Source organism: Plectropomus leopardus, chromosome 6 (assembly GCF_008729295.1).
Source record: "Plectropomus leopardus isolate mb chromosome 6, YSFRI_Pleo_2.0, whole genome shotgun sequence".
Classification (NCBI taxonomy): Eukaryota; Metazoa; Chordata; class Actinopteri; order Perciformes; family Serranidae; genus Plectropomus; species Plectropomus leopardus.
In genome coordinates, this window is record NC_056468.1 from 19,226,679 (window position 1) to 19,250,502 (window position 23,824).

General features: G+C 38.0%; 2 protein-coding genes across 2 annotated transcripts; one reads left to right on the plus strand and one right to left on the minus strand.

Moving 5' to 3' along the window:
- Positions 1-13,680: 13,680 nt before the first annotated feature.
- Positions 13,681-17,896, plus strand: sftpbb (surfactant protein Bb). The gene is made up of 11 exons (XM_042488154.1): positions 13,681-13,809; positions 14,050-14,102; positions 14,411-14,485; positions 15,180-15,302; positions 15,406-15,534; positions 15,645-15,725; positions 15,816-15,999; positions 16,102-16,244; positions 16,443-16,523; positions 16,952-17,062; positions 17,442-17,896. The coding sequence occupies exons 1-11, from the start codon at positions 13,758-13,760 to the stop codon at positions 17,478-17,480; spliced, it is 1,071 nt and encodes a 356-aa protein (XP_042344088.1). The 5' UTR covers positions 13,681-13,757; the 3' UTR covers positions 17,481-17,896.
- Positions 17,415-23,654, minus strand: usp39 (ubiquitin specific peptidase 39). Its single transcript, XM_042488153.1, has 13 exons — positions 23,470-23,654; positions 23,068-23,146; positions 22,860-22,954; positions 22,640-22,776; positions 21,707-21,859; positions 21,375-21,600; positions 21,169-21,243; positions 20,822-20,889; positions 20,483-20,671; positions 19,419-19,561; positions 19,102-19,237; positions 18,877-18,963; positions 17,415-18,235 (listed from the first exon to the last, which is right to left on the minus strand). Exons 1-13 carry the CDS (start codon positions 23,531-23,533, stop codon positions 18,182-18,184), a joined length of 1,506 nt encoding a protein of 501 aa, XP_042344087.1. The 5' UTR covers positions 23,534-23,654; the 3' UTR covers positions 17,415-18,181.
- Between the last annotated feature and the right edge of the window lie 170 nt (positions 23,655-23,824).

Sequence of the window (23,824 nt, forward strand, 5' to 3'; positions counted from 1 at the left end):
TACACCAAAATGTTGACAAACAGCCACTCAAGTTCTCTAGAATCAGCTCTTAAGCTGTTCTGCAGGCGAGACTAAAACCTTAATAGAGGCAGGTTTTAACTCTCTTATAGCTCCGAGCTGTTTGACCTCAAGCATGTAAAGTTGGCTAAAAATGTTGACACCTTAAAGAAAAATCTTTAAGGACCTTAAACCTTAAAGGATTCAACATTTAATGGGGTTTTTTTCACAGTTTTCGTTTCACCTGAATGTTTGCTTTAACTTATTGTATTTTTATATATTTTTGTACATTTTAATATTAAATCATTGTGATTGTTTTATTGTTTGAATAATGTCTTTAATTCAGAACTTTATGTCAAATACCACATGCAGTCTAGTCTCCCATTGTTTTGCTGTTTATATCTCTACTTCCGTGTCAGTTGTCCAAACACCTGTGAAGCACTTTGACCTGAACCAACCTGTATGAATATCTGACTAGAATGAAGCCTGAGATATGTAATTATCATTCAATAATCAAGGTTAATGCAAACTCCATTTTCCTTTGTTTTGTTTTTAAAATGTGACAGTTGGCTACATTTAATAGAGCTAAAAAAAAAGAAAATTTACGATTCAAGTAAATGAAAAATGCAGGCTCAAAGACAGCACTCATCATTTTCATCTAATTGTTATGCTTTGTCTTAAAAAAATAAACCATAGGTGAAGTCATGCGTCATCTACCTGCTTTGCAAGGCTCTTAAAGGTTTAATTAAAGCTAAAAAAAAAAAAAAAACCCATTAAATTCTGGAACAACTGACTTGGCATCTGTTCAGGCATGTGGTCTCTCTGGTTCTGTTAACTGCAGGCACGACAAGCTGTAAATCAGCATCATAAGAACATAATATCAATTGCTGGTTTCTTGTGATCAGTAATTATAGAAAAAAAAGAAGTACATTCTAAAAATACAGTATATGACAAACAAAAATGACTATCAGTCACAACTATGTGCTTTTTCATTATGAACTACACAGTCATAAAACTATTTGAGCCGTTAACTAATCTTAAAATACTAAAATAAAAAATGTAATAAAAACTTCTCAAATTAAGGTTACAGGCCTATGATACACCGTGTGTGATATGGGGTGGATAACCCACAGCTCCTTCGTCTTTCACCACTGTCATGCATTTCAGTGCTGCTTGGAAGCTGAGACACTTCCTTGTAATTACTGATCAGCAGTGATGCTTTAAGGAGGGACATTTAATTCAATTTCTCATTCATCTTCCGAAAAGTGTATTTTTTTAAATTTTTTTTTTATTGTGTCGCAGCCTGGAGTTCATTTAAAAATGTATAAACCATAACAACAGAACTGGATGACACTTGACCTTCTGTTTTTGTCTGATGACCCACCCATTGTCCTCACATACACCTGTTTTATTCAGCTTTTCAACCATCCAATGAAATGTTTTTTGCAGAGTATCGGAAGCTGTTAATGGAGAGATCTACCCGTGTTCTTTCTCAAAGCTTGTCACAATGGGTGCACTGTAAGTACACAAGGACATACACTCATCAAAAAGGGTATTGAAATTTCATAATCTATGAACTGATGATGCGTATCACAAAAAGCAAGCAACTGTTTCTCAAATAAAATTTTATCCAGTTTGATTAAAGGAAAACTTCAAACATTTTAGACCACAGACTAAAAAAAAAATGGACATAGCTACCGCATTGTCACGCATTGGTTTGTAGACTACAAGCAGAGCCAAATTTCGTCACTTTGGCCTTCGCCATCTTGATTTAGTGGAGCCTTTTGGGATCCCGACAGTGTACCATGAGCACCTGTAGAAGCTTACTATTACTTTCCCTCTCTCGGAGACATAAGGTGCCAAAATATATATTTGACACACTGATATCTAGTGTTTTTTAGTTATTTACAGGCATTTTGTTAGCTTGTCAGCCCTTGTTCACATATGTTGGCAAAGTCTTTAACTAACACATAGAGTCAAAACCTGACTGTGAATGAAAGAAAAATAAAGTGACATGTTGGATTTTTTTGGTGTCCTTACATGGATCAACTGCAAACATTTTGTGTATATCCATATTAAAAATATTCTGAAAAAGGCTAGCTGGTTTACATATTTCTCAGACTGACAGAGTTTTGGCTGAGACTGTCAGTGGGTTATCTTCAGTGTCTCAGAGTTCAGTCTGGTTATTCAATCTGTCTGAAACCATAACAAAGTCAACTAACTGTAACTTGAACCATGTTGTGGCTTTGTCAGACAGCAGACAGTCAGCCAGTTTAATTACGCGATACAATCATCTGCCTGTCTGTTGGTGAAGCATCTGTGCGTGTGTCTTCTTGTGTGTGGATGGTGCAGTTAGTGTCTTTGAAAACTTCAGAAAATTAGTTTAAAACCATTAATTCTATAAAACTGATGCACCACTCATGTGATATTGCAATGGTCTGGTAAATGTGATCATAAAAATAGTCTTAATTGCTTTCCAGTTTACAGGAAAGATGGGAGTGTCATGTGTTTGCATGCCACTTTATTTACTCCTAAATGTGATTACTCTTGTTTGAGTCTCTCTTTTGGCATCTCTACAGGCTGGAAAATGCAGTTTGGGCACAGGCTGACTGGTAGCAGTATGTGGGGTTTTCTCACAAGAACAAACATGTGAATGCATTCATATGGATCTGTCAGTAGCTGTCAGTCACATGAAATGTAACCTTCCAAGATCATTCAGCAACAGGCTAACCAAAAAAATAACAACACACAATTATCATAACACTTCCCATCTTAAGGTAGGTACAGACTCATATTCTGAAAATGACTGCTGAATTGGACAATTGTGACTGGTGTCTTGTAATACAGTATGAAATAACACAGTCCAAGTTACAAGTATTATTACAAGTACATTTTTTTCTATTATTTTACCTAATCTCTGATTTTGTGAATTACAAGATAAATTTATTTGAAATTAGTTTGTTTGCAGAGGACAGATATGGAGAAATAGTGTGAGTTGTAGAAGCAGTGTTTGATGTATTTCATGATAATAGATATTTTAGATATGGCTGGGACAACACACAGGGTAGCTATCATGGAGAGGCCTAGTCCTAATGTACTAAAATTTGATTATGTCACAATTAAGGTGGGGAGAACAGCTGAATGCAAGGTCTGCAGCCCAAAACACAACCAACACAACATTTAAACTTCTCTATCACCGGGCCACAAAACCCACAAAACCACACTCTTTCTTTTTCTTTACAAATAACTTTCTAAATCTACTAATTTCTTACAATCTGTATAACATTTTCCCAACTTGCTTATTGCCTTTTTTCCCCCCATGTTTTTAAGAAATCGCACCAGTTTGCTCAAGGTTCAAAGGTTAAATACCGGTGAAAGGCATCCGAAAGCAGCACAAGAAGCTCTCCAGGTTTCAGAGGGTAAAACCCAGAAAGCTAAAGATTGACAGATTATCAGAATTTCATATGACTTGAAATGTGATTTGCTTGACCTGAGGAATGACTGGTTTTGCTTGAGTTATAGCAGGGACTTCGCTTGCTTGATTCTCAGCAGTAATTTGGGACTTGCTGAAGACTTGCTTGTGATTTTCTCACGTGTGACTTACTCCCACCTTTACTAACACAGATAGCATTTTAGAGTTTGTCTCGGCTCAACATTTGTTTCCCATAGAATTCACTGTATGAATGTCTTAATTTTTTTAAGATCGTATGTAAGATTATTTTATACCTCACACTGCTTCAAGACTGTTTTTAAGGGCCATGATCCAATTGGACAATTTTCTAAAATTGTTACTGTATTTTACAGTGCTGTAATTTATGTGCACTTGTGAAAACGGTGTCGTAAGTCTGGTTTTTATTAGCACCCATCAGACTTCAACAAAACAACAACAAACATTTCAATCAACCCAACATGCCCTTCATGCATTATTGACATACAAAGTACAGTTTGGGGTGGAGTGCAGCTCTGACATATTTTATGGTTGCTCTGATGTGATCCTTGTGCCATCTGGCAGTCAGATGTATCGCTATGTTCGAGAACATAATGCCAAGTTTTTGTGATGACATTAACAGTGTTGACACATACATGATGCCATTAATACCATAGGTGGTGACATAACTACAGAAGATAAGTGTAAGCTCCTGGCTTGCCAACAACAACAAATACAAAAAAAACACATCTAATTTGAAAAATGATTGGTCACATAACTACACAGAGCTGCTGGTAAAAAGAAAACTGTCTGGTAGGCTTTGGTGGTATCAAGGTATTACGGTATATATCAAGGCGTTTTAGAAATACAATGACATCAAAAATACAGATGCTGCTCTTTCTATCAAACTAATAAATCAATGCTGTAATGAGACAACTTTTTGAGGTGCACAACAAGTGCTTCCAGGGATCAGTTTCTACTGGGTGGAACAGGCGGCTGAGAAAGTTGGCGACTGCGAGTGGTGGGGATAACGTTAAAAAGACTAGTAAAAGGCAACACCAAAGAGAGACAGCAGGAATAAACATCATGTCGAGCGAGCATATTTCCACATCTAACTCGGTGTGATAAGGTTTAAGAAATTACAAGAGACGAAAAAAAGAAGGGAAGGACCTAACGTCAGTGACTGCATTTAAATTTGCCATTGGAGCCAGATTTTGGTGCCACTTCTATTGGAATCAAGGGGGAAAACACACTTTAAAAGCTCCCTTGTTGTGTGTGCTTCATGCTACCAAGATAGCTGCTAATGACAGAGGGTCGCTGTGTGACAAACTCACTATGAATTTTTAAATTAGTTTTACCCCCACTTAAATAATAGAATAATACAGGTAACAGTTGTAAGAATACTTTCATTCATGATATTTAAGATTGCGAAGCACACTGACCTCCCTGCTCAAGGAAATTTTCTAGCTGCTAGCAGTAGTTGTGGTGAAATGTTTGAAAGGTATGAAAAAATGGGTGGGAGGGGTTAAACATATACCGTCATGTACCTTACACCCTGATTGAAATGTCCTGAAGGTGTGGAAAAAAGGGGGTGGAGGGTTTGTCACATATACTGTAGCTGGCTAAAGTCCAGTCTAACCTCTAACTATCTCAAGGAAGTGCAGTAAGGACAGGGAATAGACTGTGTGTCTCCGGAGAGTCTTTTCAGGTAAATAGATAATGTGATTGACAGGAAAGGAGTAACGCACGCATGAGAAAATCAAAGATGCCAAACTGGAAAAACCACATAGTTGTTCACCAGGATTGCCTAGTATGCATCTGGGCTGTTTGGAGCAGATCAATTCAACAATCCAAGACCAATGAGGAGAATATATGACAGACTGTAGTGAATAATATACCCTGCTTCATCTTTCCAAGCTCTTGATAGTGTTTTTGAATATTAGAGGACAAATGATGCATGTTACTGATGATATAAACAATTTTAGTAAAAAAAAAAAAAAAACAGGAAGTATGAAACACTTGCTTTCAGTTAAGCACATTTAGATGGAGATAAGCGTTTCCATGGAGGCCTTCACAACAAACTGTCACAAAGCAGTTAAAACAAAAGGTGGAAGGTTAACATGCCAAATGAAGGGCTACCTTTATCTGATGTAAAACAAAGTACCGTGAAAGAGAAAAATCCATGCAGACTGATTTAGAATATAAATACAAAAGTCAAAAATTAGTGTGACAACATGAAAATCTTATATTGGTCCTTTGGACCAGGCTATAATTTCACAGTCTCTGAACCTGACTATGTTTATTCTGTTGATGTTAGTTTTTTATTATTGTATCTGCGTGCGTGTGTTCCTCATACATGGACTCTGTCAGTCTGTGGGTTTCTCATACTTTCTCCATTGTCTTTTGTGCATGTTTCTTTTTGGAACACTGAAGATGGAACGTACAAGTATTTTTTTTTGTGTGTGTTTCCTCATATTTGGTCTCATCAGCATCATCTGCACTGAATACTTGTTTTCCTGAATACAGAAGTCCTTTCAAATTAATGAGAAAAACTGCCTGTTTACTTTCATAAAATTTAAGAACAACCTGCTAACTCTGTTTTCTGGAAGAGACAAAGCTGACTTTTTTTATGTTTGTACACATTAGATTTGCATATGATGTTCTACTTCAGTATCTGTAAAATTGATAAACTTTGTGAAACTCATTAATTTCAGTTTAGTTTGGTTTGCACAGCAGGACAGCACAGTGCAAGCGGTCTGGATCAGTGCCATAAAGCCTCTCCAGAGCATGTTAAACATCTGCTAGGTGACTCGTGTTACAAGAAGGAAATCCTTGTAATTATGCAATATGCTAGTTTGTTTTTTGTCCTGATATTTGCGCCTATCTGCTTTAATTAGAGGTAGTAGTAGAATCAACAATTTTCTGTATACAGAAGTGTTTTTAATAAGTTTCGAACTGCTTGTTTGTTTCCACCAAATTAAAGAACGACCTGCAAGCTCTGTGTTTGCTGGAAGAGACCAAGCTGACATTATAGAAGTTGGAAGTTGTTTGATTTCTTTTCTAATGTCTTTGCAAAATGATCCATGTCCCAAACCATTTTTATGTAGGTTCACAATTATAATCACAACCCAGGAGAAAAGCCTGAATTACTCAGGGTCCAGTTGTTTATAAAACTGAATCTGGGTCAAGCATGATCCAGATAAGGAAATCATATGTTTTAAAATCCAGGATCAGTTAGTTCATCTTACTTTTGCACCTGTTTTTCAAAGCAAATTTAAACATTTTTCTGCGTTTTGTTCCATAAGTCTGGGATAAGTCAAGCCTTGATCACATCATCTAATACGATTTTAGAAACCTTTTTTTCTGTTTTGAAAAGCCTATTTTCAAGATTTCATCCAATCTAATCAAATACAAAATCCAATTAGTTTACTTCTGAACGAATGATAGTGAACCATATTAGGTGTGCAGATTATGTTATGGCCCATAGCTCATGTAGTGCTGGTCTCCAGCAGCTCCTTACTAAATGTTCTGTGTGGTGTGGAGCGTGATATCAAACACCATGCTAGTGTGTTATGATCTACAGAATCAAAGTGGACAAATGTCTAAAATTTCATGACTTTATATTGTCTGATAATAACCTTAATGTCTGTAATAAAGTGAAAACATCTTGGACTTTTTTGTCACGTGTGCAGATGGTATGAAGACGCATCAGAGCATAATGAACACCACAGCGTACATGCAGTCTAACTACAGGAAAGCAGTCTTTCTAACCCTTACATAATGGTGTTGTACCATCATTACAAGAGAGGTGGAGTGCATGTGAAATGTTTGTGGCTGCAGGAGTCAGTGCTTTACAAACAGTTCCAGGAAATGTCATGCGTGGCTCATCAAACCTTAAGTTAATTACTACAGGCTCCCAACCCCAGCTGTAGGGACACTGGTAGTTGTTTCTTGATAGGACACTCATTTATATTCTTACCCTACGTCCTCATACAAGGAAATTACCTTTTGGGTTTGCTGCACCTTATACATAATTTATACTTCAACTTAGACCTGTTATCCTCGTTCGTGAACTCTTTCTTTGAGCCGTCCAGTGGTAGCAAAAGTTTAATACACTAATCCATGTCAAAACAAAATACCAGTCATGCCTACCAAGTCAGTCAACAGCCGATTCCCAACACAACAAGCAACAAGAAACAAAACCTGATCAAAATCAATTAGTTGAGAATGTTTATGTATGTTTAATAAAATTTGTAGTTTGATATGACCAATTTTATCAACAGGAACAACACAAACACTAATAATTAGGAAGTTCTTGTTTTAGGAAATTAGGACTTAACTATCATCTGATTTGAGGACATTTACAATGAATCATGGTATTATCGCTGCATTTCACAGGCCAGTTGAGTGTTACGGACTGTTCCTATAAACAAAAAGTACATTCCTAACTTGGAAAATAGAGCAAGAAATAAAAAAAATCATACAGAGTTTCAAAATGAACAGATCACAAGATTTTTAGATATGCACAGCCATGTTCAGGCATTAAAATGGTAAGTTTAAATAGTTTCAGACTGGAACAGTGCCCCCCTAACCCTTAGAGTTACAAAACATTGAACAAATGTTCCATTGTTTGTATTTTTGCTTTTGTACAACAATATTCAGACACTGAAATAACATTTGAAAATGTATTACTCACTTGATACTATGGGGGGGGGAGACACTTTTTCTTTTTCCCACAACTACTTATTGTTCAAAGACAATGCTTAGGTTTTCATACTTTTCAGGCCCTTCCAATCCCAAATAGTTAAGAGACATTAAAAAAACTTAAAAAAGCTCAGGTCCCAGGAAAACCATGGTTTCTTATATGGCATTTATTTTATGTAATATCTTTTATATGGGATAAAGCAATGAAGTTTCAATTTGAGTTATGATTTTCATATAATGTTAGATTATTAATACATTAAATTGCTTATGAGTGAACACTGGTTAATTAATTTAAGTTTTGTTTTGTTTGGTGAGCTCAGTGACAGCTGTCAGGATCAGCCTCTCTGCTGCAGGTAAAATGATTCATGTTACAAAAAGGAAATATGTGATCATTTTGGCAGTGTCATTAAGATCATTGTTTGAAGTGATGTTAAGTGTTCTGTCTGTAGTCTGCAGGGATAAACCCACTAATTTACAGCTAAAACCTGTTTTATGCAACCATTAGTGATTCATGAAGAAATGGCGTCAAAGGGATGAGGAAACACAGAAAAAGGCCTGCAGGCAAAAGCAAAAGCAAAAGACGCAGAATAAGAAGAGTTGTTTCAATGCAGGCAGGGGAAGCTCTTACACCTCAGGCTGCCAGAGAAAGATGCGTCTTTAACAATAATGTAAACCTATGTGGCAATAATGACAAGTGCACGTTTCCATACTATCTCTGCATGTTGTATGCTTTGGATATTTTGAAATAATGCTTCAGTTCTGTTAGCTGATATAGATTTGTTTGTTTCTTTATAATGCTATATAACAGATACAACAACAAAGACCCTCATGATTTGTTCTTGTCTTTAGGAATTTCTACAATATACATTCTGTTAATTCATTATGAAAATAAACGGCTATAAAAGAAAAAGATAACCTGTAAATGTATCAAAAGTTATAGAACTGCAGAAACACTCCCCCTGCCATTCGAAATCTGTGTTCATCTTGGATTAGAATTACAGATTATAAATAACCAGTTTATGATTAGGTTTTTGGAGTATCCCTTTTACATGTTTGTGCATGTAAACACCATATTCCATTTATAAGAAAACCAAATATGCTAGCTGGAGTACTCTAAAACAAACAAATATATATACGCAGAATAAGAATAACCCAATTTCTCTGTGTTCATGTAAACACCATATCCCCATTATGATCATAAGCCTCATAAACAGGTTATTTATGTACATGTAACTACACTGAATTAGTGTGTTTACTTATGCATGAATTACCAGTTTATGGAGCTTGATGGTCCTGTACAATACATGGAGTGTACATGCTCAAACAAATAAATGGGACAATCCAAAAACCTAATTATCCATGTCGATGTAAAACAGGCATGTCAAACACACAGCACGCCAAGAGGTCCAGTCTGGCCCGCTAGATAACTTTACACACCTAGTATTGATGAACCTGTAAAGGCTTTGCAGTGCCAGGTTTCAGGGCGGAGGTAAACAGTGATTCATCTGCTTTATGTAAAAATGCTGCTTCAGAGGCTTTTACACCCTGACCAGCATACAGCTCTCTGAAGAAAAAAAAAAAAAAAGAATACTTATTGCGGTCATATTCAATAGCATCCACTTTAGTTTGGTGTGGTGATGCCACCATTGCAACACAGTAGTGGAGCTGTATGTAAAAATGTACATGTAATTACAGTAAATAGTTGACAGGGTAAATGTGGAAAAATTGAGAATATTGTTGAAATTGCATTTATTTTTCTAAAGAGATCTCAGGCTGTTCATCGCCTGTTTTTATAAATGGAAGGACATTTTCATAACGTAGTTCTTTACACTAAAAGAACGGCAAAACATTTGGAGGTGTTGTTATTTATAGGTTATTAAGGCAACTGTATTACAGGTCCTGCTAGCATCTTTGAAACAAATAAATGGGACAGTCCAAATGAGGTCAAACGGGGCTTAGGTGGCCTATGAACTAAAATGACACACAGTGTGAACTCACTCAATGGTAAGACCTTAAAACAACAAAGAGAAAGCATGACAGATGAGATAGTTATGACACTGAATCATGACTAATTATTTCAACAAAAATATTTCAGAGGCTTCAACAGAAATGTCTGTGCATACGCCCAGTGGAGTTGGGTGTTGGCCAATAAAAACAGACGGGTGGATAGTTTCAGGTGATGATGGAAACTGATCACTCAAATATTATTTTTGTTTAATTCATACTTAGAGATAAGATACTGTTCTACTTTCAAAAAGGGTATATGTGAAATGCCATTTCCAGAACTGAGCTAATGTATTATATTTATATGTAAAGATGCTAGCAAATAAACACAGTGCATAGAATAAATACACCTTTGTGTTTAACTTCATATCATTAAATGTTACAGTTACGGCCGGAAATGACAACAGAAATGAACAAGTTTGCCAATTTTACATATTTCTACAAATAAAATCAACTGCCAGTTGTCTACCCATAAGTGATAACTACTGTTAGTGTGACGTCATATTAATCCGATCCATAGTCTTTCCCCTGTGTGCTCTCAGTGTACAGTAACATCTGTAGTTACATCTCTCCCAATTTATTGTCTGTGGAGCTGCTTTAGATATTATACTTGATGTGATCACAACTTGATCACAAGTTTTTGCACTCTAGTTTTTGGATTTGGGAGAGATTTGTTCATGTTTACTAATATTGTTTGGACTTCCTTTGAGACCAAAGGAATAACATGTATGAATTTTGAAAATGGGTGTATTTCCCCCTTTAAATTTATTTGCTGCAGGTTTTAATATTTTTGCTTCTGTTTAGCTATCGCATTAATACATTGGGACATTTGAGTGAACAATGGCGTGCGAGCACCTGCACAGTTGTCAACACAGGGTCAATTATTAAAATGACAGGTTGCATGTTGTTGTGTGTGTACTTATGGTCACGACTAAACTGAGTGTTCAACCAAGTACAGAAGCAGAATGCAGAAAAGACAAGTGCAGCAGGTTTGATCACTCATTATGATTGTTTCATAACAGAGACATCCATAAATATAATGCAGTGCAAGAACATATAAACAAAGTATGACATCAATAAGAATTCCATAAAGGTCAGATTTACAGATGGCATTTGAATTAGAATTTAGGGGACAACGCAATTTAACATAGCTCCAATACAGAGAAAGAAACTGATGCGCTGCAAAAAGTTTTTAGCTATGGCAAATGTTCAACCCTTGTCACTAGCTGGGCTTATACATGTATAGTGTGATTAAAATATACAGCTGTCAGTATTATTAAACTGCAGTGCACTACAAATGCACTGCAGTTTTTCATGGTAATCAAATAAAATACTCATATATATAACTATATAATATATATAGTGCCTGATTAATTTGAAACAATTAAGGCTGGTCTTCACTGTATTTGAATTTTTCTTTTTTCTATAAATGTTCATCAAATTTGAGGTGTAGATCTAAGAGGACTCCTACGAACTTGAAATCACTGACCTTCCTTATTTCTTCATTCCACTCCCAATTTTTAAATTGTCAAGTTAGCCATGTTTTCTAACGGAGAAACATATAGAAACGTTTTGTTTTGTTTATTATTTCAAGACAAGGTGACCGTGTTGCAGCCCCTGATGTGTACCATCCAAGTATGCAGCTAGGATCGCTCTGGTTTACTGGGTGACTTAGTTGATGCAGATATGAAAGCGTCATCTGCATAAAGTTGGCAGATGGCCTTTGGGCAACTTGTAGGTCATTTGTGAAGAGGGATTACTTTTTTTGATCAGCTTTGAGGAGTGTCTTAGCAGATAGAGCTCTGGGAGACGCTACAGAGTCCCTATGCACTGCTCTCTAGTTTGGAAGTTACAGATATTGCTTAAACAATCAACTTCTTGTTTAGTGGAGTGAAGTTGCGGGGCATGCTGCCACTGCAACTCCGCTCTATAAAATGCAGCAAAAGTGCATGGATGGATTATTTTCTTAGATCAGACCCTACATCCCACATGGAGAAAGGAAGGTTGAGTGCAACAACATCCAGTGCATGTATTTAATAATACAGCCCAGTAACCTGACCTTCATGATGGCAAAAGGAAAACTCAAGGATTATAACGACATCAAATAGAACACAGCTGCGCCTTTTCATTGGCCACACATGGGAAATGTAGTTAACCACTGTAGCTCCAAAATGCACAGGATGCTCTATAGATAAAACACTCAAAAAACTTAAGACAAATAGATGCAAGGTTGTGTACTTCCTGATGCACTTCAAGGAGGTTGGAAAGAGGAGAAGCCATGGTCTCAAATGATGTCACACATTTGGGGTACAGCACATGCGCAGTGAAATCTGGTCTGCAGTTTTCAGGCAATCAACCAATAAGGCCGGGCAACTGCAGACCAGATTTCACTGCCAATGTGCCATACCCTATTTCTGTGATGTCATCTGCAGTGGAAAGCATCATAACTGGGGGCATCTGCAACTGCTCTGTTTATATCCCTTACCTATGTGAGAAATTAAACCTCTTATGTTTATGACACACTGGGCTAAACAACATTACAGGGAGACATCTAGCTTGAGCACTGCATATTTCCTCTGCTCTGCTGCCATCTACTGGTACCTTTGGAAACATGAGTTATGAACTGTATTTCAAAAAAGAAATGCAAAACAATTCAGGTTGACATTCCTATGTATTTAGATTACTTAATAATAGAGGTACGGTTTGGACAAAGTGTTAGGGGGGGGCCCTGGTCTTTGATTGCAAAATAGAAAATGGCAAATTAACACCTACCAACCAGGAAGAGACTCAAAACGATTTTAAAGAAAAAGACACAAAACTTACCTAAAAAAAAAAAAAAAAAAAACAACAACCCAAAATAACCACAGGGAGATGCAAACACCAAAAGATGCATAACGACTTTAAGAGATGTAAAACCAGCAAAAATAATGTGTCTGACTCCTATGACTCCAACTACTTTTAAGTCCAAGCCAACTTATGTTTAAACAAGATTTGAAATAGTTTTTAATAATCATTTTATCTTTGCACATCTTATCTGCACTTTTGCTACTTTTAATGCTGTTTTTATTTTTTTATTTTTTTGTTATTAATTTTACTTTTTATATTGTTTCTCTTTACTCTTTTGTAGTAAGACTATTGTTTAATATGGTTTATATTTTACTGGTCTGTAACGCACTTTGAATTGTCCTGTTGTATTAAATGTGCTATACAACTGAAGCTGCCTTGCCTATGTGGTGGTGGGGCCCTTTAATTATCTGTTCCCAGGGGCCCATTGTCTCATGAACCGTCCATGCCCCTGTCCACAGCAGTACATCGCTTATCCTCCATATCAATACTTCTACCTGCAGGAACTGGGGACGCGCTGATCGACATACTATAATGTGATGTATGCACTATAATACACTGGCTATAGGTGCCTCATACAACCCCACTTCAAAAAAATCTGAACTATCCCTTTAATCTCTGGTCCAAACTCCGAAGCAGAAGGTGGCGATAAAGCACATAACACGCTGTTTACCAACCGCCCTCAAAGCTAAGAGAGAAGAAGAAACGAAGCTCTGCCTGACTGTATTATCATAGCCCAAAAATCATCTACGCTTCATATTGTCTCCCACTGCCTCGCACCATGTCAGCCTCTGGCCTCATCCTGCTGGTCCTCGCGGTGTCCCCGTGGCCCGGTAAGATCAACATTTACTGCCGACGGCCTCCATGTCTTTATCACTGTCACCTGACTAGTCGCCATTAATTCTGCTGTCAAAAATCTGGTTGTTATGGGTTGTTTATGGCTGACACATATTTACTTTACAAAAAAAAGGCGATCTAGCTATATTCTGCCCAGTGCTGAAATATTTCTATTTTTGTAACCTTTTAAAACGGTCGCTTTATCCCTGTTTCTCATTTCTCTTTCTGTTTTAAAGCGGAGTCCAGGTTCATCACAGATCCTGTGTCATTCATCAAACAGAAATCTCTGGTAAACCTGACTTTATTTCCCCTATTATCACCCGTTTTGTCAGATGTTTCGATGGTAATGCTATAGCCTATACATTTTAAAAGTAAAACATACATATACGGTACTGTCCGTGCTTTAAGTATGTTTTCTGAATATGTATGTTTCTTTGCATTTTTCTGTTAATGTTTCTTTCACCTACAGTTATCGGGGTTCAGCAACAAACAGTGCATTTGAGCTATCAGCAGAAGGAAGGATAATACTGACATGTTTGAATGGATGAATGCCTTTATGTCTGCATAATTATGTTTCTGTGGTTACTCATTATAAAGACAATGGATGTGTGTTCAGAGTGCAGCCAGATCATCCAGCTGTCCGCCAACATGATTTCAAGCAGAGACACTAAGGTGAGGATGTTGACGACTTATTCACTGCCACAGTTTGACTTTACTTTCTCTTAACTTCATATTATTGACCACATGGGCTTGGTTTGTGGCCCTTGTAAATGAGGAAACTGGAAGACACACCCAGCAGCTGTGATCTCTGTACCCTTATCTTATTTACAATTTCCAATATTTGAATCTCTTGCGATATATAACAGTATCGACTAAAAATTAGCATCATATTAATGATATACATATGATAAATATAGTGTAAATAATCCAGCGCCTCTTACATATCTTTTGTTTCTATCCTGTCTCACGTTGTCTCCCTCTACCCTCACCATCTAGTTGCCTTTTCACTATCCGTTAAGTTTAATTCGTATTTGTTTGCTTTTGTACAATTTGGATAAAGACTCCACCTCCCTACCGTCGTAGGGACAAAACACAACAGTTATGAATTTGACTGATAACATTATTATATCAAATTTTCTATAGATATTGCAACAAAATCACTCCTGTGAACTGTTTAGGCCACCATAATCATACAGTGATAATCTGGTAACATGCCAGCCTCAGTCAGAGCATCAAAATATGACTTGATCACAAAAGCGTGCATTTGCCAAGCTATTTTGCTCGTGCTGGCTTTGTACATTGCCAAGAAGACACCCATTATTCTCGCCACAACACAGACTATGCACTAACTACTGTGCTTTTGCAGGAGACTGTGTATGAAACCCTGCACGCTCTGTGTCAGCACCTCCCAAAAGAACAGGCATCAGAGTGTGATTCACAGGTGAAGATGAATCTGCCAAAAGTCTTGCAGCAGACACCTGGTCACCTGGTGAGTTTAGCGTCTATTAAGGCTTCTTTAATTGACATGTGGGAAAAAGAATTAACGCTTTATATGACCAGCTTTTGATGCAAGATAATATGTTTTTATGTAGAAACCAGGAGACACCTGTATGGTTTTCGGACTTTGTGCTGCCCACAAGGAAGAGGACCTGCTCAAACTTCAACACACCACCAGTAAAGACACATTCAGCTCTGCGCTCGGCACAGCCACTGGCACCCATGTTAGTATGAGAAAGCAGAAGTGGATGTTACACTGAAGTTGAAAGTGAAACTTGTGCTTTTTTATTTTCATACTATAAATTGCTCTCTGATCAGCTTATGCTCTTTCTAGGGGCAGTTCAACCCAGTTTGCAGCCTGTGCTTGTTTATCATCAAGAAAATGGAGACCCTGTTGCCCAAAAATATGACTGAGGTGACTTTTGTTCCTGTATTACATCAGAAACATATTATCCCTAATAAACAGATCACATCATGTAAACCTCTGCTCTCTGTTGGCCTGCAGGACGCTCTAATGAAGCTCATGGGGGAGGTGTGCGATCTCATGCCACACAGCTACAAGGACCAGTGTGACGACTTTATCGACAAATATGGCGCAGAGATAGTCGAATTCCTCTTGTCATCTGCTGCACCGACCACAATATGCACACTTCTGCACCTCTGTTTGTTCAAAGAGCAGCCTGCTCCAGGTCAGTCATCACTAATGAAAACACTTAGCCATCATTTGCTTACTGGTTGGATGTGAGCCTCAGATTTCCACCACCAAGTTTAACGCTCTACTGATTCCCCAGAGTTGTTCCTACCCTCTGACTGTGACTCATGCCGCACGTTGGCTGTGCTGAGCCGACTTCACCTGGGTGTCAACTCCACCGAACCTCAGACTTCCTCTTTCCTCCAGTCTGTGTGTGTCCTTCACCCCAATGCCATCCCCAAGGTCTGACCCTCAGCTCCCACTAACACTAAATATCCCTCAGTGCTCGCTACTAACAATCCTTCACAAATCACGACAACTGACAACTTATTGCTTAGAGATTTCAATAGTAATTTAAGACGTTTTTAAAACAGATAAACTACGAAAAGAAAATCTTTTTGACTTTGCATAAATATAAGGAACTTTTGTACTTTTTTTCAGTGTGAGGCTTTCACCCAAATCTACGGCTCCCGACTGCAGAAGGTTTTGGGAAACCAGATGGATGTTCCACATGCTTGTGAGGTAAGAATTAGCTCTTTTACAAAAACAGTCACGTGCATGTATACGATGACCGGTCTCACCAGAAGAACAAAGAGGAAACATGTATATCCACAGCATTACAGATCCACAAGAGTTCACAGTAAAGGAGGGAACAGGCTTTCTGTCAGAGGGTCTACGCGTCTTAATGAGTGAAATTAGTGACTGTCATGAATTCTACCATCATCTGCAGCAGCACATTTCCTTTGGTGACTAAAGAGTATACAGCTGATTTCTAATATTATTTACAACAGTATGATGAGCTGCAGCCCATGCAACATCAGTAGTGTTGGTGCCTGGACTAGGGCTCATAGTGCTTTTGGAAATCATGTTCGTAGCCACTTCAGTACTCATGAACATATATTCTTTGGTCTGGTATATTTTCTGAGTCTTTTGTCTCCTCTATTCTGCAGAGAGCTGACTTGTGTGTTGCCCCAAAAAAGCTGGAGCCACTGGGAAAGAACCGTTGCACTTGGGGACCGAGCTACTGGTGCAAAGACGTTCAAACTGCTCAGAAGTGTGGTGTAAGTTATAATCACAAAATTACAGAATGCAACATGCATAACGTTTTTCAATTAAATCAAAATCTTTTGCCATCGTCACACATCCTGAGGGGGATATTTCACAACCATAACGCCTGCAGCAGCTTTTCTCATGTACTGTACAGGACTCGATTAACTCTTATTTGAGTCCACTGTGCGCATCTTCTCTTTTGTTCAGGTTTTTAGCCTATTGATCCAAATTGTTTTCATTGTCTTAGGTAATACTATCAGGGTCTGCATATAAAAAAAAGACACACAGCGCTGTCTTCTTTCCTGTCCTAGCCTGCTAACAACAACAGTACTCATGTGATTATGTTAAGTGGATTTCTGTTTCACATCATGTTTCTATTTTAATTTACAGAACCAGGCCTTTTGTGAGAAATACATGTGGAAGGAGTGAACCAAACTGCCAGCCTGTGTGCGCACAACTACTTTCTCTTTACAAATGTATTACACTGATCAGCACTGGAACCTTTATAAATGTTTTGCACTGATCAACTTTTTTTCTTACTTTTGGTAGACATTATTCATCATATGTGCAATCTTCACCAATAAGCCATATATATTCATCATGAACTGCTCCAGTTTGCATGAAGTGTCACAAGACTGAGGCTGGGATTCAGTCTGAAACATCAGTTTCCGCAGTTGTTAAGTTTTGTGAACTTTGCTGTTCTGTAGATTGCTTTATGTGCCATTATGAATGTGGAAATTGCACAAAAATGTCATTACATAAGATGAGCTATCTGTATGTATAAAAGATCACGTGAATGACTGACTATTCAATAAAGCGGCAGAGCTGCTGCTTCTGTTATCTTATTGCCGTTCTGTGACCATTTTATATTAATAGTCAACGTACATACAGAGACATGTGTCCTGGCATTCATTTATTTGGAAACCACATAGTAAAAGCATAAAACTGTGAAAAAAAACAGGAGATGTACATTTATCTGTTTTATGTGGCTATAAAGAAAAAGTCCTGATTATTTTTTGCCACTCTTAATCTATATTCGGTTGTTATTTTCACTCACTTAAATACCAAGGTCATTTCCAAAATGGTGACAACACTTCCGGCCATTCACACTGAGAAAAATCCAGCCTCACTTACACCCCTGTGTGGTTGTTTGTGTCATCGTCGCTCTCTTGTCTCTTCCAGATCTGGGAGGGAAATTTTTTTTTTTTACTTAATGATTTAAAACTGCAGTCTGGTATGAGAAATATTTAAATGATACAGGTCTAGAAAACTGCTGAAGGAATATTTACACTAAAACTGATAATACTTTGACCTAATAATGTGCATCACCACATCTGACAATGTTTTACAAAGACATAACATATCCACTACATTTACTAGCAAAAATCACCACTAAAACATCACAATTCTCTTGCAAAGCACAGGAAGGCAGTAGTATTTAAAAAATACCCAAAGAACAAATGTAAAAAACAAACATGATGATTGTGCATTTGTTGTGGCAGTTGAATGTAACTGAAGGTAATGATTGGATTGAAAATAGGAATATTTACTATAAAATGTTATTTATCAAACTTAGATTTATATTTTTTTACTTGTTCAAGTACCCACTGCAGTACTAGGGGTACCCGTATCCCCATTTGGGAAATACTGTCCTACAGATTAGCCTTAAAAAATGTAAAGATATACAACTGAGCTGTGAGCACCAACAAATGAAAGGTGATTAATTTGTTATGTAATTTTCGGTTGCACAGAAAATTATGGAGCTGAGGCTCTACAACATTTGCATTTTTTTCCTACACGCACAGAATGAGTGGGGGGGACTTGCCTGGATGTAGGCCTCTGACAACGTGATCATCTGGGGAAGAATGTCAGTCACCTGCAGGTCCTGCATCTCGTACCACTTCCCAGTTCCCTGATTAAACAAAGAGATACTATTTGAATGTCCAATAACACAACACTGGCTTGGTCAAAACACAATGTGGTGCATTTGTTAGGTTGTTTGCGGAAATGCCACCAGAAATCATTTCAGAAATGTCTGACTGTGACCTACATGATGCAGAACATGTATTCTGTACGCTCCCTCAGTGGGTTTCCCATCATGCACTACATTGGCGACGAGGTCATAAGTTGTGTTTTTCTCTGTTACTTGAGCTTCTTCTGTCAAGTACTCACGGAGGTCAACGTTCCTGTCGAAGCAGAAACAAAAGTGACAACATGAGCAAGTGCTTATTCATACTGTGGAAAAATACACCTGTCCAACACATCACATCTCACAAGAATTACAATGTACAACAACAATAATAATAATAATAACCATTCTTTACTATAATCAACACACTTAAATCATAGTATATAAGCTGCACTTACGTGATCGGAAAGTTGACAATTGTGGGGTTCTTTTCCACAAAGAAGTTGTTCTTGGTGAATCTTTTGATGCAAAAGACGAGGTACGGAGGCAGTTTGGTCAGCTGGAACCTTTTGAGAAAATTCTCTTTGTAGGTTTTGTACTCCTGAGTGTAGATGAGATAGGAAAGCACGCACGGATATTTAGAGTGCTAAATATAAAAACCAATAAAAGCGGGTGGCGCAAGTTTGAAAGAAAGTTGGGCTAATAGCCTTTTGCTCCTCTGCAATTTAAATAATTATCTTTTGTCTTTTGCCTTTATTAGAAGTAGGAGAGAGAGTGAAAGGGGGAGAGAGAAGGGATGAATTGCAGCAAAGGGCTGCAGGTTGGAGTTGAACCCTCGGCCACTGCAGCCAGGACACGCAGCCTCCGTGCATGGGGCACCCACTCTACCAGGTGAGCTACTGGGTGCTCCGCTCCACTGCAGTTTCAATGGCTATTTGTTTTGTATTGTGGTCATCATTTGTTTGAAGATGGCAGACGTTCATATGTTTCTTTAACAGAAGATCATAACTACAGTCATCATGAACGCACAAGCTTTCAGAATCTCAAGCATCTTCCTGGGAAGCTTAAAAAACATGAAAGCAGCAGGACAGCACAGTAAAATTAGGTTTACATGACAGAGCACACAAAGCAACCCAAACGGACAGTCCATACAAACGGGTGACTATGAGTATAACAGCACATTGAGAAGAACAGATATGTGCTTAGTTGGATTTCATCTGAGTTTAATTGTGTGGGAACAGATACAGCTCATTATGTTTTTTTCTGCTTTTGCATCTGTCCAGAGCAGTTTTTGCCCCACCATTTTTTTCCCACCTAAAATGCCACTCGGTTTCACTATGTTAAAATGCCATCATTCAGTTTTGGGTAAAAAAAGAAAAGATAAAAAACACACATCAACATCACAACCTAAGCTTTTTATGTAAATACTATTGCATTGCAGCAATGCTTTTAGTCGTTTTCCACACTTTCATTTTGTTTTGGATATTATATTTGAGACAAGGAGATATAAGTGAATCGGTACCTTCTCTGTGCTGCCATTGAACTTGCCCAGGATGTTGAAGAGGGGGACCTGCGGAATAATGAGCTGCTCCTTCTCATCTTTGTACAGCGGAGCAGTCGGGAGGTCAAGGGTCAGAAACAGGAAGGTGGACTCAGACATCTGCTCCTGGTACTCCTCTGTCACGAGTAGTGCCTCTTTCTCCTCTGGTGTCTGGAAAATAAAAGAACATGTGGATTCTGTTAAAGGACCTTAAATCACATTTTCACATAAATCAACATAAAGTCAATGCACACTTTGCAGAGTTCACTTTGTTTATTCCACGTGTTAATTAATGATTCCATAACGCAAGCAAAAACTCACTAAATCTGGGTGTGGAAGCTTCTTGGAGAAGATCCGCATGGAGCCTTGAAATGCTTTTGTAATGATTGCTATGAGGGGAGAAAGACAAATTAGGAAAGTAGTTAATTCACATTCTTCTGACAATCAATAATATATCAAACATGCATAGAAGATTGTACATGCTTAAATCAACTCTAAATAAAATTCAACCTTAGAGAATGACATAAACTGAAATATTAATATTTGATGTAAAACTTAACGTTTTTCTGATATTAATGTGCAAAACTCAAATCTGAATTGAAAGACTTAATTAGCATATATTTTGATTACACCAAAGATCAAATCCCTTTGATTCTCCCCCAACTCACATGCTTTCTTCTTTGTGCCTCCAAGAGCACCATGCAGAGCATTCAAGAACCACGTCATGAAGTCCACAGCATCTCCTGCAAAACAGAAAACAACCAATCAATACCACAACCTAGTCTCCACAGAGCAGCAAGTATTAAAATCCTACTTGAGATCTGCAGTGCATAGCATAGTACAGTAGTACAGTTTCTGGTAACTTAAACATTACCTTGCTTGGTAATCTGGAAGTTCTTCTTGCTGCAAAGCACCACAGCCTGCAGCATCTCATGTGGAGACACATGGGCCTTAAAGTTTCTTGGATTCCAGAGTTTGCGCATCAGCTCTCCAAATCGCTGCACCAAGAGAAACATGATGTCCCCCGGTGGCCTGCGGATTCCCCTGTAGTTTTCCTCCTCCAGGAAGTAGTTTCGCAAAGGTGGAACATTGGAAAATGCCTAAGAAGAAGAGGCAAACATCAAAATGTTGGGAGAAGTATTGAAAAAGTTTATGACCAAATCCAGAAAAGGTCAAGTGTGGCAGCTGTCATGATATTATTCATACCTGCAACACCACATTGGCGTAGTCATTGGCTTTGATGTTGTTAAGCCCAACAATACCTGGCAGGTAGGTCGTACCATCGTACGCTCGGTACAGTTTACCCTGCTTGTCCAACCCTGCAATGTGCTGCTTGGTGAAAGTTGGTTTCAGCACATACTGTAGAGAAAGTGAGAAAGAGTCGAAAGATTACAAACAAAAAGGTACAGTTTGCGCAGTGCAGTACTTTGACTCAGCACCTGATTAATCACAATGTGATACTTCGAGTATAACTGGTTTAAAACAACATCTAACTTATGCTATATGTATGCTGTACTGCTCTCCAAAATTAGGGATGCACAATATTGGATTTTTGACAGTATCTGCCAATACCGACATACTGTAAGCACATATGTTTTTCCACCTAAATGCAGAGAACATTAAGTCTCTCCGTTAGTGGAATTCACACATTATGCCTACTTTTATCATGTTAAGCTACTTTATCCAAGAATCCATGTAAAACATACCATATTTATTTTTACAAACAAAAAAATGTGCCCCACTTTTACAGGCTTGATGCTCTCCCTGAGACAATCCTGACAAGAGACAAAACCTGACTAAATTTGACCTACTTTAACTAATTAAATTAGCATAATTAGTGTATCATCTTATTGGCCTCTCATGTCAGCAGAGATGTTCATTTTGGGCCGTATACATTTCATTTTAAAGAAGTAATCTGCTGATACCGATGGCGTACTGACATTGTTCATCCCTATCCAAATTATAGTATTACATTGATTGTTTACATCTAAACTCTACTTATAACAACATTCAGTGTGTGATTTAGCTGTTTTTAATGAGCATGCTAAACATGAAAATGAATTAAAAATGTATTAGCACAAGTAGGTGACAATATGACAATTACATGCCATCAGCCTGTTCCACCATGACTTTACTTACTGTGATATCTTCTAGAGAAGAGTCAATGATCTCATAGTTGTCTGGCAGACAGTAAAACTTTAGAGTGTGCAGATTCAGGAACACGTGATGGGTAAACTGTACACTGTGAGTGTAGGCATGGGACTTCAAACCTCTCCCTGCAAAGACGCAAACATGAGTAGATCAGTCCATGCACTACAAGGCGTTTGATTCCTGGTTAAACGTCAGATCATTCACCTACCTTGAAAGTATTTTCCACATATAAGGCAGGCATATACATTGATGTGGGAGAGAGAGATGGAGCACAGTTTCTCAAAGTCGAAGTCCAGCACACTCCTGATGGATAAACAAACAACTGAGAATCAGCTGCAGAGCTATAGAGGAGGGCTTGGCTAACTAGCATTTAGCACTATCACCACCTATGACCATTCAACCCATTCAAATCTTGCCTGTTTATGGTGTCAAGGTAAGGGCAGTGGCGACTTCTCCGGTCTTCTACAACACGTCCTCTGGCTACTTTGGCTGCCACTGCAACATAAAGTGAAAGAAAGTTAACAGTGTCAAACAAGATTGTGTTCAGTAGGTTGAGTATGAACTGGATACACATGCTAGCTGACCTACCGTTTCGGTTATTGGAGGATGATGGTTTTACAACACTGACTGAAGTGGAAGGGCGGTACATTTGTTTAAACGTTGTTAAAACTACATTGTAACGTCACTGTAACGTGGTTTTAGTGACTGGCCCGATACGTACTTGAAAAAACACACAGACTTTCGGCTAGCTGCCATTAGCATTAGCTAGCTACCTGCTAACTAAACGTAGCACAAACGTTTCAAGTATATAAACGTACCTCTGTCTTCGTTGTCATCGTCGTCCACTTCAGCCTCTCTTTCTCGCTTCAGAGAAACCTTCATAGCAGTTATCTTGTCAGCTTTATGTCAAAACAACGGAGAAGCCACAACTTTGTTTGGAGGAGATGAATGGGTCGAGCACCGTGCGCGTCCAAACGAAACTCGCGGCGATTGTACGTCGTAACTACAAAACAGCAGACTAAAAACTAACCCGGAGTTTGAAGCTAGCTCACTGAGCTGCTCGTTGTCACTAATGTGATGACTTGCTGCTTTTGAAAAAGCATAACATATTTTTTCTATATATGATTTATTTTAATTCTCTCTTTTTTGTGTGTTTAAGAAATGTCCTCTCTT